General features: G+C 56.4%; 1 protein-coding gene across 1 annotated transcript in view; it reads left to right on the plus strand.

The window, feature by feature from the left end:
- The window catches only part of LOC119100022 (putative epidermal cell surface receptor), a 53,952-nt gene extending 40,277 nt beyond the window's left edge, over positions 1-13,675 (plus strand). Inside the window, exons 16-25 of the mRNA XM_037223141.1 lie at positions 891-1,424; positions 4,029-4,082; positions 4,263-4,389; positions 4,680-4,882; positions 5,405-5,568; positions 6,440-6,608; positions 8,441-8,660; positions 8,958-9,079; positions 9,368-9,558; positions 12,680-13,675. Of these exons, the coding sequence (XP_037079036.1) occupies positions 891-1,424; positions 4,029-4,082; positions 4,263-4,389; positions 4,680-4,882; positions 5,405-5,568; positions 6,440-6,608; positions 8,441-8,660; positions 8,958-9,079; positions 9,368-9,558; positions 12,680-12,730 (1,835 nt within the window). The 3' untranslated portion in view covers positions 12,731-13,675. The remainder of the gene's footprint in view (positions 1-890; positions 1,425-4,028; positions 4,083-4,262; positions 4,390-4,679; positions 4,883-5,404; positions 5,569-6,439; positions 6,609-8,440; positions 8,661-8,957; positions 9,080-9,367; positions 9,559-12,679) is intronic.
- Positions 13,676-16,125: the final 2,450 nt, after the last annotated feature.

The following is a 16,125-nucleotide window of genomic DNA, read 5'->3' on the forward strand; positions in this document are numbered from 1 at the left end:
ATCCTTATTCAATCCAAGGTTTGCTATGTCCTCTCGTTCGAAATCCCTGGGAGTATCTCCTGTAAAGACCGCGCATTCCTTAGAACTGTGCGTGCGGCCACGGTTTCGGATGTAGCCCATAGGGATAGCAATGACCACTGACATTGGTCCCCAATTTGGTCCATTGACATTGGTCTGGGCATATTAGCTGTTGGCAGCCGGCCGGATACACACAGGCGGCATAGCGGAAGGCAGTCATAGGGGGTGACAGACAAAACAGCTGACTGGTGTACACTGACATGGGAGGTGCAGGGCGGTTCTGGCCCGCTGAACATGGCACAAGTGTACATGCATACGACCAGTGGTGTACATAGAGATGTTAGGTCCAGGTTTCGTCCCTTTCGCATAGATGATGTGAAGTGAAGTTGAAACGTTCTTCGTTCTCTAATCGGTTTAATCGACATTTCCGTTCCTCTAACGTTTGTTGCGCCGCTGTCATTACTAAGAGTTCCTTCGGTCTTTAATGCTTGATTTTTAACCTTTGGCAAGCTAACATGTTTTGTTTGTGTTCTCTTTTGTTTGCATATGGTCTCAATAGGAGCTACTTGGTTTTAAAGGCACAACTTTGAATGTTGATGATTTATAACATGTCCAGACATGCGTTTCCTGAACGGCGACGGCACGTTGCCTCCTAGCTGACGAGTACCGATCTATTTTGTGACCGTCCGTTGCTGGTTTGCATCGCACTCACGTGAACTCCTGTACTGCTGGCACCGCATGGTGCGGGCGTTACGCTCTGCTCTGTATGTCCAGCCACTGCTGCGTGCCAGCGGAGCGTCCGCTACAGCGTGCGGGGGCAGCGGCGCTGCCTCAGCGGCCGCGGCGGCTGACCGGCGCCGTCCGTGTTTCAGACGGTCTCGAGGAGACGGTGGGCGTGACCGAGGCGCCGCCCTCTGACGGCTTCCCCACCGGGCCGCCCCTGGTCGACGGCGCCTGCGTGCACAAAGGCGTCGAGTACCAGCCGGGCGACGAGTTCCACGACGGCTGTCGTCAGTTCTGCATGTGTGCGGAGACGGGCGTCATGTGCGCCCGCATCCGCTGCCCGCATCGCTACGGCCTGTCTCTGATCAACCCCGACTGCCTCGAGTGGGACATGAAGCTGTCCGAGGAGCCGACGCCGCCCAACTGCTGTCCCGAGGTCACCTGCAAGGACGACGGCAGCTGCCAGTTTGAGGGGCAGACGTTCCGCAACCAGCACGAGATCCCGCAGAGCCTGACCGGCTGCGAGCGGCGCTGCTTCTGCGAGTTCGGCAACGTCACCTGCCAGCCGGACTGTCCGCCGGTGCCGGAGCAGCCGCCGGCCTCGCTGCCCTGCCCGCCGGAGCAGGCGCTCCTGTTACCCGGCCCCAACGGCTGCTGCCAGTTCTGGCAGTGCGCCGACCCAGGTAAGGCTCCGGTCGACGCACCGCTGGCCGCGGTCGTGATGGCACGTGGGATGGAGAGCATGCCGGACGGGTCGAGACGTTTCGTTGCGCTTTCGACCGACTCTGTCGTCGTTTTCTTTCCTTGAGCACGGGAGTGCCGCCATGCACCCTTTGCATCACTGGCTTCGCTGCCGACCGTTTGATATTGACCGAGTCTCATTGCTAATGCAGTTCTGGTCACTGCATGCCCGCACATTCGTTAATGCCTGATTAGCCCCAAGGGCCCACTGCGTTGTACCTTGCGTGGTTCAACAGTGCACGTGCCGTTGCCGAGTGGCTTTGCGTGCTGCCAGCGCAGATGATGCTCATCCACCGGCGGCGTGGCGAAGCGATCGGTCTCGCATGCGAGCAGTGCTAACGTCTCACCTTCACCGCCCTGTCGTTCCTTTCAGACGGAGCTAATGCGCATGCGCGACCTAACGTGACTGTCCTTGACCTGGAGACGCACGCGGGCCCCGACACCACCCTGTTTCCCTACCATGCCGATGAATCGTGGCCTCTCGACGAGCACATCGGCGCCGTGGGACCCGACGGGGCGACGACCGGCCAGCAGCCGGCTGATGAGCTGGACTGGGGTGTCGCGGAGACGCCGCCGCACGCTCGCGACTCGACCGAGCCGCCTGGGCTCGGAGCACCGGCGGGGGTCGACACAGCTGCCAGCGATCAGTCCCCAGAGGCCAGACATGGTAACACGGATGAAGACCAACCGATCCTCGGATATGAGACGTTCACCGTTGCACCATTGGAGACAAGCTCGGAAGCCAGAGAAGGCCTTTTTGAAGACGACCTGTCTTTTGAGATAGGCAAGTCAGGTGCGGATGATCCCGACACTTTCTCCTTGGATGGCACAAGACACGCAGACAGCGACGGCTTGCGTCATCCTCTGCCGCCGACTTCCACCGCGCCGCCGACAGCGGCTGACGGCCAGCTGAGCCTGGAGGAGGCACAGCTCAGCGGCCACCAGCAGGGGCTTCTGAGCGGCACCGGAGCGGGAGAGGCGGCGCCTGACACCAGCCGGGACCGTCCGCCGCCTCGCCTCCAGGTGCTCTCCGACGGCCGGCGGGTGCTCCTCATGGCAGATGGCACGGCGCGCGCGCCGGACGGTCCGGACGGTCCGGCGCTGGACGAGCCGGACGGTCCGGCGGTGACCGCCGCGCCGCAGGAGGCGGGGGATGCCTGGCTGTCGCAGTTCCCGACCTCCTCTGCACCCTCCCCACCCCCAGACCCGATGGCAGGTCAGTGGGCCCGCACGAAACGACCTCGGCGACGCGCATGCGCACTAACGCCCTGCACGACATCTTATGGCGGATGAGTTTGCGCTGGCGCTGGCAGTGCTTCACCAATATGGTAGTTATGGTGGTGGGGTGTACATATGATGCACACTTGGAGACAACGGCCACTGATATCGAAGGATGGGAAGAATGGAGGGCATCATATCACAGGGTACTACGGAAGTTTACGCCCAGAAAAAAATCCGTGTATGCAAGGAAACATGTACAGCAAGGTATGTTTGCTTATGAAAAACATACGCAGATGCAAGGTGGACGGTGCGTGGGACCAGTGGCGTGGCCAGGATTTCGCCCAGGAAATCGGGTGATTAGGGCCTTTCCAGGCAGGGGCCTCTTTGCTTCTCAAGGCTTCAGATTTGAGGGGCCTTTTATGTTCGGGATCCTATTATGATAGCTCGAGGGTTCTTGTTATGTGTGAAGGCCTACGCGTGTCTTGCACTGTCTTAAAGAGCAGGAGCTTCCAGTCCCATGTGGCCGCCAATCCCAAGGAGACGGTGCTTGACTCCCAAATCCCATCCCCTTGGCTACGCCACTGCGTGGGACCGGCTTTTCATGTGGCGTTGTTAATGGGAAGGTGGAAGGAGGGCCGCCTTGTAGCTGGCAGCTTACCATAGCTGCTTATTAGCTCAGTCAGTCCTCTTGCTACGGGCTATGATCCAGATGGATCTTAAATACGATCACATCGACCCGTTAAGCTGTTTGTGCCCAGTGTTTGATGCATTTGTGTATTTTTATGCGGGTGGGAACGTCTGGACGAACTGCTTGGACGTCGGATATTGCATTTGCTATGGAATTCGTTAAGTGTTGTCCTTTGGATAAAGAAAATAAGAGGGAAGTTTTGAAAGAGCTGCATACATACCAATATTTTACGCATGGGACTCACGATAGTAGGCAGACGTCTACCGCCACTATTCCTGTTTAAAACACATTTACTTAGCACCGCAAGACAGCAGAGCTTGTGGCGAATTTTTTCTACTTTCTTCGTTGAAAGGTCGAAACGTACCGAGTACCTCGGCGGGTTAATAATGTTTGCACAAGCTCTAAGACAGATGCCTGGGATTGATATGTGCATTCAGTTCTGGCAACACATCCACCAAATGCTGAGATTTTATTTGCCGATTGTCGAGTGCTTTGGTTCACAGTAGGAGATTGAAGTACGACGCTCGCCCAATCGATCGCCGATCAACACTGTACCGCGCTCCATGCGGCGTGTGCTGACTCACAGTGTCTGAGCCACTGACCACTGAGCCACCGTCTGAACCACTGACCTTTGCAGAGTCATCCACGCCGTACATCCCCGTCGGCCCTGACTCTACGGAACTCCCGCCTGGTGAGTGGCGACTTGCGACCTGCTGGTATTTCCTGGCCCGACGTGGCAGTCCATGCCGCAGCTCACTGTCATCACAATGGCATTTCACGTCTCTTGAGTGAGGTCTTGCCCTCGCTGTCAGCACCGGTGCGGTGAGCGCGTCTCGTCTGCTCCGCTCTCACCCTGCGCCGGCGGTCACAGGCCTGCCGCTGGAGGACCTGGAGCTGCAGGTGGTCGACTCCCGGTCTGTGCAGGTCAACTTCAGCATACCCCGCCAGCTGGTCGGCCTCTCGGGAAAAACGGAAGTGCTCTACACCGCCAACGCCGAGTGGGTGACGCTGTCTTTGCTTCCCAGCATTCGCGATTTTGGTGTGCAAATGCTTGGGACGACTGCTTGCTGTGGGTTAGTTGATGTGATGCTCGTATGCCAGCTATTGATAGATAACCGGATATGAGCCGTCGCTAGAGTTTGGTGACGGACTATAGCCATGAGCCGGCGCTGGCTCCGAAGCCTGCCTTCCACTACAAGTCGGACCCCGGTCTGACCTCGCTCGGCAACATGCAATTCCGTCTCGGACTGCGAGCTCGCGGGATGACCTGCCTCCCCTGGCCCAGCAGAGACAGCGATGACCTATCGTCCTGGGACCGTCGGGTGTTCGAGTCGCCCTCCGGCCGGATGGACGAGCTCAGCTACAGCTGGAAGCTGGGGGACCTGAGCGCCGGCACCGACTACCTGCTGCGCGCGCGGGTGCTGTTCGAGCAGGCCATCTCCAGCCTGCAGAGCAGCGTCCGCCAGTTCAGCACGCCGCCCATGGCCACGCGTGAGTGGAGCTGGCCGCGCCGGTGGCGGCGCCTGATCTGAGGGCAAGGACGGGCGCCGAGCGGGGCTGGCGAGGGGTCGGCGAGACGCCCTGCCGCGCAGTCAGCGCGGCGGCGCCTGACCTGAGGGCGAGGACAGGCGCCGGGCGAGGCTGGCGAAGGGTCGGCGAGACGCCCTGTCCCGCTGTCAGCGTGCTGTCCGCGTGCCCTCTGCCGGCACTAGCGGATCGATGCTGGGCAGACCGCACAGCATCTGCACAGACGTCCGCCGCGAGGGCAGGGAGGAGCAGGTCACCTCCTTTCTGCGGCACTGCGCAGGGCTCTGGGGTCTGCAATCGCTACAAATTGTATGTTCAAGGTCTATGTTGTGTCTGTGTGTGTGCCATCTATGCCTGGCAGGCGAAGTCAGTTTTTGGGACTGCGTACATGTGGTAGATTTTGCCACGCAGTACTCATATGAATTCCAAGCCTGCTGTGTGAAGATGAGGGGGCTGCACGGCATGTGACACCGGCGTCTGCTGCAGCGGGCACGACGCTGCCGCCCAAGGTGGCGCTGGACGCGGGCCTGGTGGCCTCGGAGATCAACACCACCTGGGCCAGGATCGGCTGGCGTCGCCTCACCGAGGACGAGCTCCGCTTCATCGACGGCATCCAGCTGCGGTACCGCGACGTCGACGTCGACGCACAGGTGAGCAGCCGGCGGCGGGGACGCGAAGGGGAGCGGCCGGGGAGTGCTGAGTCCCCGGACCCGAACCCCCTCCAGTTTAGGTGCCTTACTTGGGCTTTTTGGGCTCTGGCTTGGGATGTAAGTGCACCATTTGAATAATGAAGAAATCGTTTTTACGCCCTGAGCACTAAAGCCAACACTTCGCCTAATTATACAAAAGCTGACTATCGGTAGAAAGCTCAGCAAAGGCGACGGATCCCTCAACATCTTATCAAAAAATGCGTACATCAGACAAGGTGGCTCGTGTTTGGTGGCTTACAGACAATGCTCACATCGGCAATAAGAACGGATTTGTGGCTTCCAAACATTTAAGGAATGTTATCTATTCAGATAGCTTACATCTTCATGGTACTTGGCTTTAACTGGGTTTTACTTTCTGATCAGCTATATTTACAGCTGTAATTAACTCGGCTTGTTACCGTTTTTACCATTTTTGGTCGTGTAAAAATACTCAGTACTGAAATCTATGGCACATCTACTTATATAAATAGTTAACTATACCTAAGTACTTTCCTGGTCAACATGTATAGGGGACAAGCAAAGAACATTCCCATACGCCAAAAAATAAGTAAAATTGCGGTTATGCGCCTGCTGATGTTGTCGCTCTCTGGCGGTCAGCCAGCAGGGCCGACGAGGCTTTTGTCCTTGCCGAGCGGCCAGGGGTGCTGGTAGCCATTCTCTGTGCTCCACTGCAGCTGCCTCTGTTCGCGCAACCAACGGTTGTGTCGGAGCCAGCCGACTGTGACCAGTGGCCAGCTGACGCCGGCGCCGCTGCGTTCGTCCGCTGTGGCCCTCCTGGCGGCGGCGTCACCGGCAGCCTCCTGCTCCCCAGGTGTGGACCATGACGCCGTTCATCCACCGCGAGCTGACCACATACGAGCTGACCGAGCTGAAGCCGGACACGGGCTACGAGGTGGACATCGTGCTGATGCCCTTCCAGAACCAGAACACCGAGATGGTGTCGGAGCGGCCCCTGCGGATCCGCACGCCGCCCGTCGTCGGTGAGTCCGCCTCTAGCAGAACACGCCCTGTCGGCGCTGTCTGTATGCGCTTCTGTTTTGTTTTTTGTGAAGATCTGCCCTAGCAAAGGACGTGTGTCGCCAGCATGTTTTCTTGTTTAGTGGTTCGTTGCCTGTTTAGTGATGAAAGAAACTGCCAGTCTAGCAAAGTTGTGACCGCAAGTGGCATGAGACCTAACGCACGTGACTGAACGGCTGGCGGTCTCAAATCGTGTTTAGCGCCGTATTGCCCTCAATACGAGCGAGACCACAGGCCGAGCGACAGTTACTTAAACCGTGAGATCATTCTCAAGGTGGGCGGGCGGGCCGGCCCTGCCGTTCCGTTGTCTGGAAGCCAACGTGCTTGCAACCATTGACTGCAGGTACATTCATTGTTTTCAGTAACGATAAGCGCAGTTCTTCCATGGGCACTATTGGATCGGGCAGTCTGCCAGAGGTATACCAACGTTACTGAGATTCTCTCCCCATTTCGATTAACACAGGAATGATAGCATTTTCAAGTTGCAAAAAAACTTAGAGCATTGATTGAAATTGGGTCCAGCTCTCAATGAACCTGCCTCGCAGCGACACGAGACCACCGAATTCTGAAGAGGAGGAAACGGATAACCGTATCGTTGACATGTGCCTCGTGGTCTACAGATGAGCTTACTCGCCCTCGTGCTCACGCCTTGGGCCGGTACGCCTTGCGTCTCTTTTAAGGTCAATGTCAGCTCTCAGCAGCCAGAGGAGACGCAGACGTGAAGCAAACGGCACGTTGTAGGCAAAGACAGCGGGTTCGGTTAACTGACGGATTCCAGAGCTGTCCAAACCATAGGAGCGCAGCTATTGGCTGGACGGCGGCTTATGTTGGCGCGTAAGGCGAGACATCCTGGATCATATAAATATTTAAAGTAAACTAATTGAAATGACTGAAGGCATAGTCGTGAAAGGAAATGACAAATTCATGAAATCTGTATCAAGATTAGAAAGAAACAGAGTTAGAGTTAGAAACAGCCATATTCGTTGTAAAATAACCAGGAGAATGGATAGATACATTGATATTTTGGCTACAAGTCTGTGAGGAGTAAAGCTATTTATACCTACCGTCTTCTTAATGTGCACAGTGCTCCTCGCAAGTACACCTGACAGCTTACGAAAAATTATCAAAGATAAAACTTAAGTGCCCTGTTCATTTTCTCAATACCCATCTTCGATATTAGAGCTTTCATATCCATCAATGCCGTCCAAAAGCATTTCTGGCATTGGCATAATAAGTATGCCACTATCAAACGAGGTGGGTTTTAAACTAGTTTACACCTACTTATGCATTAGTAGGCTTCGTCTTGTAAATTATCTTGGGAGGATGCCCCCCAAATTACACTTTACTGATCAGATTTATTGGCATCTCGTCTGGCGACTCCACCAACCTAGTTCTGACATTCTTCGCTTGGTAACAATAAACAACCCCCACCGGTGTTAGTGTCCCGCTCGTCCAGCGTCGCGCAAGCCATCCATTGGTATTTATTACGCACAGATACAAATAGTACGCTTGGTGCGCCAGGAGCACTACACAAAAAGAGAACCATGCCAATCCCACTACTCTGGCGTTGTAAATCCCTGCGTCCACCATTCAAGAAAAAAAACGCGCACTTCGTGCTCATTCGCGTGCCGTTTTCACATCCGCCAATTTAAAACCTACGAATTGGGGTTTCTGCAAAAGTGCATTACCGTTTCTGCGTGCAAGCAGCCACACGCGTCCCCAAGAGCCCCGTCTGGGAGTGGTGTGACCTGAGCGGCCGAACCTGCTGGTTATCTGGGCTGCTGTCTGCCGTCAGACCTGTACGACTTCAACGTGACCCTGCTGCTAAACGAGCCCAGTGCCAACTCGGTGCGGGTACGCTGGTCGGGTATACCGCAGCCGCAGTATAAGTACGTCAATGTCTACCGCATCGTCTACATCTACGAGAAGGAACGTGAGGAGAAGCACACCTTCAAGCTGGCCAAGACATCCGACCAGCCGACGCTCCTGCTCAAAGGCCTCAAGCCGAGCAGCAAGTAAGTGTCCATCGGCGGTGCTGTCCAGCAAGGCGCTCAGAATACATCCCACTGGCGGTGCTGTCCAGCACGGCTGGTGACATCACTTAGCATGTCCGTTGTATGCCGCACAATGGCGTGACATAGTTCGCTGAGTTCTGGCCTTGCGCATCCCGCACCTCAAACACGTCCCTCGGACTGCGCTGAGTTCGCGTGGACTGTATGACAGATCTTGGCAGCGACGTTTGTCCCGTGTCTCCCCTCCCTCCCTCACACCGATGATGCGCTCCTGACGGGTGGCGTGCGCCCCCCACTCAGGTACCAGGTGTGGCTGGAGGCATACCTAAAGAACGGCAAGAAGCGCGTCTCCGAGGTGCAGGAGTTCGTGACCAAGGCCGGAGAGCTGGGCAAGGCGGAGCAGGTCCGCGGCAGCGAAAGCGGTGAGGCGGGATTTCAAACTCACGTCAGCATGCCGTGTCGGCTACCACGCAGAATGTGCGCTTCGTACACCGCTGAAATGCCTCGTCGGTTTCTCGTAAGAAAAACCAAATGGAACACCAGCAAAAGCGCCATGTCGCTGCGTTATCTGACTCATGAGAGCAGTGCGCGCACACACGACCGGCGGGCGCGGCGATAGGTGCGCTGCCGCGCCGTCGGCAGGACCCCGGCGACGATGTGACGCCGCCCGGCTCGATCCGCCCGCCGCCTGACGCGTGTCCGGCCCTCAGAGGCCGGGGCTGGCCAGCTGGCCGGCACCAACTACTTCAGCGGCATGGTGGCGGCAGCCGTCATCGCGGCCGTGGCCATCCTGCTCTGCCTGATCGCCGCCGTCATGCTGGCCAGGAAGTCCAGCCACGCCAAGGCGCCCATCACGCCGGCGCGCAAGAACGGCCCTAGCTACGAGAACCCGGCGTTCAAGGTGCGTCCGCTCGCTTCTGCTCGCCTCCGCCAGAGGCGCTCCGGTCGGCTTCGGTGGCCGCCGCGACCGCTGATGCGCCGGTGTTGCACGGAAAGCGTTGTTGGTTGGTCTGATGGTCTATGGGAGTTCGTAGTGTAGTCACTTGAGACTGCTCTTCTAGTTGCTGGTCCTCAGTACAGATTGTGACGTAAATCATAATGATCGGCGAAAGGTCCGCTTTTCATAGCTATGAAAGAAGTGGTTATAATGTGCATATTTTGTAAGCTTTTAGGTATTCCATTGAGGTATGCTGGTGCACGCTGTTTATTTTCCGTTCTGTCTTCAAGGTCGCATGGTCGAATGTTTCATACGCTCATGATGCTTCGCAATCTGTGTACAAAAACTTGCAATGATAGCGGTACACACGCATATTGTGGGAACCCATTGATGCTTAGGGAATCCCACGTCATGTTTTGACAACCGGGTTGCCACCGAATGGGCCAAATGTTGGGAACAAACAGAAGTGGGATTAGGTGTACTGGCAGGACAACCAGAGGTACGATTATTATGATTGGCGAACAGACCTCTCTCGTTTTGTCGACTCTAGAGGAAGATAAAGCGCGAAGCGCAGAAAAGCATACAACCAGAGAAGTACCCCTCCGGGTGTACTGTACACACAAGTTACGCCATGGGCTTTGAACAAACTAGCTTTCCCGTCGATACTTGAAGCTCTATGTTGAACCTAACTCATGCGTGGGTTATTTCTCACCGTAGACTAAACCCTTCATGCGAGTGTTCTACTATATATATATATATATATATATATATATATATATATATATATATATATATATATATATATCACTATCACATATAGTGCATTTTGAAACCCAATCCCTAGTTATCAATCAGGATTTTTCGCCTAACCCTAACTTCGGTCGCAGCCGTCCAACTCTTTCGAGGCTATTCCACGCGAGATTGACAACCTCTAGCGACGCACCTGACATCTGGCGGACAATTCAGTAGGTGTTGCACTGTCTCTTGGCTGGATGCTTGCGGCTTTCACCGATCGGGTTGATCTCGGACGGTGCGGACTGGCTGTCGGAGGCACGGGGCGTTTGCACTGCGGACGTGCGCATGAGAAGTCGTGGAGGCGCGACGTGGCTCTACAACTCAGTCCGCTTCATGCTGATGTCCTGACGACCGCTTTCAGTCGAATGTTGCATTGTTTTGTTGTGACTCGTGGTTTGCAGCGTGCATGTCTGAATGCGCTTGGTGCGCTCTGTGTTGCCTTATTTGCGCGATAAGCAACTGCATGAACTGCCTAAACATGTGCTGAATGTTGGCCGAGGACAAGAAAGCCTCCACCTCTTCTTGCACTGTTAAACACGGCGGAACATGGATTCACATTTGGTACCCGTGGTGGGGACAAAATGGCAGAATCCAACTTAACCTTACCGGGGTTTTATCACTTGACACCATCCGCTTTGCATGATTAATGACGGACAGTATTGTCCGTACAGTCTCGGACGTTACAAGCGCCAATCGATCTCTGTTTAGTTTCCCAAATTTTCGTGTCGTCTGATTTAAGGATTTGACGTCACGTATAATTACACAATCATTATACTCGGGCCGGATATTTAGCATGCTGGGATCTCACACTATGACTGGTTACAAACAACCTAAACATACCATGAATGTGATGTGATACTCTTCATCCTTCCTGCGCGTCGGAGACGTGCATTGACATCTCACTGACATTAGAGTTCAGCAATACGCACGGCACGCACCTGATTCGCTGATTCACGGCACAGGGGACAGCACGCACGAACTGGGGAGGGGGGGGGGAGGAGACGGGGGGGACGGGAGGGGGCTGGACTGGTGATCGACCTCAAGCTAGCCGACCGGTGAGCCTCGCGCGCGGTTGTGCCCGTCAGACGCGTCTGTCCCGCTGCCGGCCCGGTGTCTCTGTACTCGCTGTACTCTGTACCGCGTGCTCTGTGCACGGCCCGGTGTCCCGCTGTACGTGTCGGCCGAGCAGCCGTCCCGCCGCGTCGCTTTCCCGGACGTCCGGGGTGGAGGGACGTCCCAGGAGGTGGAGGGGGCGTACCCCAATTTGACTTCACGAAGCCATTCCAGTGCATCGCCATGAGGTGAAGGTATGCTTTCACGGAAATTGGGGAGTCATGGCCCTCATCTCCCCCCCCCCCCGCCCTGGTTCTTTTCCAATGCTAGACGTGAAACCTTTGGATTGGGAAGTCACGCGTTTCTGTCTGCTCGGGACAGTGAGATGCAAATAAAGTGTCCCACCAGTTGCTGCCCCGTTTTGTTCATCTGAAGACAGCTGTCGAGGCTGCCAAGCCGCCCTTAACTGACTGCACCAAACTGACCTCCGCGGACATGCTGGGGGGGCTGGTTTTCCGGTATATTCTACATTGCAAACCTGTAAGCTGTCCAATACCGTTTAAACAACGCATTAATCCCTGGCGTACTCGTAAAAGGTTTGCCGCCGTAATGATTTTTGGGAATTGAAGGCAACGAATGCTGCACTCAGGGGCAGCCCTGAGGGGCCCGCGGTCAGCTGTGGTAGGGACCCCAGCTCATCGAGCCCTGCTGGGGTGCACCACTACCCACACCCAACGTGAAAGTCTCACCTTGTCCGCCCTCATACAAGGACGCAGGGCATCATGTTTACGTGCGCCTTGAAATGGTATGCGTTCCAAGCAAACAGCTTGTGAGCCCAACGTTTCCTTTCATACGTGTAATAACCGTTAAAGCCAAAAGCTTCGTAATCGATGGCACTCTGACACGCTCTGATTAACAAGCAGCATGTCCAAGCATCTACATGGGTAAGCAAGAGGGCGCTGAAACCGAGAGACGTGTTTAAATCTGTGTTTATCTGAATTCAGATGCTCTTCAGTTACAAGATGGTCTGCCTCGTCGTCTGAAGCATCCCGCTACTGTTTCCCACGGTTGAACACCTGACACGGGGCTCTTGCTCAATGGCTGCATGGTGATCCCTGTCACTTGCCGTGCTCGTGCCAAACGCCGGCGTGTCAGGCACGTAGGACGGGAGGGCCGGCTTCGCTTCCGCGCGTGCAAATCTGCAAGTCACTCACTAATTGCGCCCTCTTCATTTCAGACCTCCGACCTGGACTTAAATGGGTCGAACGGGAACGACCGGTTCGCGTAGAGGCCAGCGTTGCCGAGCGGCCGGGATGGGCGTGCGTGCGTGAGAGTCATGCGTGCGTGAGGCTGGAGGCGGCGTGAGCGCCGCCGCCGGGCGGATTAAGCGCCCGCCAGGCGTGCGCCGCGACCGGAGCGCGCGGCGTGCGCGCCGCTGTGAGTGTGTCTAGTGCCAAACGGACCAGTTTGTATTGAGGGCAGCTGCCGACTGCCGGCCGGGTGATACGGGGGCCGGGCGCGGGCCCGGCCGGGCCTCGAGGCCCGCCGCGGCCTCCGAGGCGCCCCAGCGCCTGTCATGTGGCAGGCTCCGTCAGCGAGTCTGCGGATTGTACCTCAGTAAACGCCGAGCAGCGAACGTGGGTGGAGAGGCGCGCGGCCCGATGCCGACTGCATCATGGAAACGCCTCTCATCCGCGTGCCTGGTGCCACTTTCCTAGCTTTTGGAATTAACCAATATTGTATGCTGACACTGTATGTGGTACGCTGTTTTTTGTATCCAAGATGCAGTAACCCGTTTGTGTGATGGCGACCACGGTATTCACGCTTTATTTGTGCTTTGTAAATTTTTTTGTTCTGATGAAATCACTTAATGCGTGCAGTTTCCCTTTCGAAGCGTTTATTTCACCGACCAGTTTTGCACCTGAATGCGAATCACGGGGTTTCGCATAGCTGGGCGGGCACTTTTTGCCTATATATAGGCTATGTGTACGCCGTTTTACATGGTGTGAGAGATCTGACCAGGTACAGAGTACCTCTGTATCTGCCGTCTGCACAAGTTTGCTCGCATTGTGTTTTTAGACTACCTTGCGCAAAGTCCGGGCAGCCAATGAAGTGTAGCGTGCGCCCACGTGTGTTCCCACGGCCGGCTGTCAGCCTCGAGCTCTCCCGGCCGGGGAGGACGGAACGCGAGCGTTGTGCAACGAAATCGACCAAAATAAAACAAAACACCGCTTTCGCGAGTCTCCTTTGTGGCGCGGCTTCCCACGATCTCTAGCAGTGGGCGCGGCGACGGTGCGTCACGGGGTGGCGGGTCTGCCGCATGCTCGTGCCCGCCGTCAGCAGACGTGCCGGCGGCGGGCCGACGTCTGACGCGGCGCGCCAGAGCGGGCCGCGCCGGCCGCCGACTGCGCCCGCGCGTCTCCGCTGGACCGACGCTGCCTCCTGAGAGCAGCGGCCAGAGCCGCGGCCGGCCGTACTGTGTGCATGGGGCGCGGCGAGGCGCCAGTTGAGGCCAGATTTGGGTACGGACGTTCAGTGGTGACCATACTAACGTGTGGTCTTAGGGTCTTGACAGAACAGACATGACACCCTGGAGCGCTTGAACAACGTTTTGATACGATGACATCCACAGTGGCATGCTCCGAAAGCATTTCCGACGTTCGTGCCCACAGCATTGAACTGCTATCTATCCACGTTGTTTGCCTGTAAAATCATCACATCTTTTGCGGTGGAATTGTGATAGCCCGTGACGCTCTCGAATTACACCAATCCTGCGTCGCTGTCGGGGGGGGGGGGGGGGGAGGGATACGCAGCGGGCGGTTACCACCAGTACTAGACGACTGCACGCGGGTGAGTGGAAGCGCATAGCATCAACAGCCACCGGACCCATTCACCAGCGGGCAAGGCCGGGGAAATGACGAGGCAGAAGCCCCCCCCCCCCCCACGGCAGGTTAATATTAGCTTCCAAAAAGTTTCATCGTAAAAAAGGTTTCGAAAGGCTGCTTCTGCCCCGCACCAACCGTTCCGCGCTTCCGTACTTCAGGGTGCCGGGGCGCCTTCGGTATAGGGTATGTAATGTCCACGGCCTGACTGCCTGAGTGACGCTGTTAAAACCCACCGTACCTGAAGCCTCAAGCAAGGCTGGCTGTTTGTACTGCGGTAGACAGTTCAGCTCCTGAAATGTGAGCCAGCTCCCACATGCGCCGCTGATCACCGGCACGTTGTTGCCTGAAGTTATGCTCAGACTAAACGGTCTGCAACGTTATAAGTTGGGGCGCAGCAAATTGATGAGATCGTAATGTACAATGTTCTTTGACTTTCTGAGCCAATGTCACACATAACACGAGTGACTCTTCCATGCTTGGTGTAACTAGATCTGAGCCATATTGCCCAAATACTAACTAGGTGTACATATTTACAATGAGACAACTCCCTGCCTTATAAAGGGAGTGCGACTGAAATGTGTAGCGATGTTAACTGGGAGTAGATGACAAGTCATCAGCCATTTTGCACCGCTCACAAGTTGAAGGCATGCTATGTTACCGGTGGTTCGGATAGCGGGCCGGCTTAATGGCTCGTGGTGGTGGCACCACCCGGGGTCGGGCCTCGATGGGCTGGACAGGGCCGGCTCGGTTCACCGGCGGGAAGGCGGCGACCAGCGCCAGCCGGGTCGCCCACCGGGCTCCGACGAGCTGCGGCAGGGGCGCCGCAGACGACCTGGGTCGTCACCGCGGGCTCCGGCCGGGACGTAACCGCGGGCTCCGGCCGGGACGTGACCGTGGGCTCCGGCCGGGACGTGACCGTGGGCTCCGGCCGAGATGTGACCGTGGGCTCCGGCCGTGACGTGACTGTGGGCTCCGGCCGGGACGTGACCGTGGACTCTGGTCAGGACGTGACCGTGGGCTCCGGCCGAGACGTGACCGTGGGCTCCCGTCGGGACGTGACCGTGGGCTCCGGCCGAGACGTGACCGTGGGCTCCCGTCGGGACGTGACTGTGGACTCCGGCCGCCGTCTGTTGTAAATCGAGCGGTGTCCGGTCCGGTCCGGTCGGACTGGCCGTGATCAGCCATGAGCCGCCTGACCCCGCCTGACCCCGCCTGACTGGTCCCTGACTCATCGGTCGTGACACGAACGGCGCAGGCGACTCACGGATCCGGCAGACCGGACTCTCCCGTGGTCAAACAATTCGGGTCTGATGTATTAACACAGAGTCGACTCACTTGTGTGTCGAGTGGTTAAGGTTTCGAATGGATTGCTCTCTCTCTCTCTCTTCTCTCTCTCTCTCTCTCTCTCTCTCTCTCTCTCTCTCTCTCTCTACTCTCTCTCTCTCTCTCTCTTCTCTCTCTCCTCTCTCTCTCTCTCTCTCTCTCTCTCTCCTCTCTCTCTCTCTCTCTCTCTCTCTCTCTCTCTCTCTCCTCTCCTCCTCTCTCTCTCTCTCTCTCTCTCCTCTCTCTCTCTCCTCTCTCTCTCTCTCTCTCTCTCTCTCTCTCTCTCTCTCTCTCTCTCTCTCTCTCTCGTGCTGCACGAGCCTCCTGCTCAGATTGCAGAGGCTGCTACTCGCCCGTGTTAGGTTACACTGACAAACGCAAACGCGACGTGCTGGTTCACCAGAGATTGAGATTGAGGCACCATGCACAATCATTCATATGCACTACCTGGAAGCGTTGGGCACAGATGTTGGTG

Source organism: Pollicipes pollicipes, unplaced genomic scaffold (genome assembly GCF_011947565.3).
Source record: "Pollicipes pollicipes isolate AB1234 unplaced genomic scaffold, Ppol_2.1 Scaffold_2555;HRSCAF=2994_pilon_pilon_pilon, whole genome shotgun sequence".
Taxonomy (NCBI): Eukaryota; Metazoa; Arthropoda; class Thecostraca; order Pollicipedomorpha; family Pollicipedidae; genus Pollicipes; species Pollicipes pollicipes.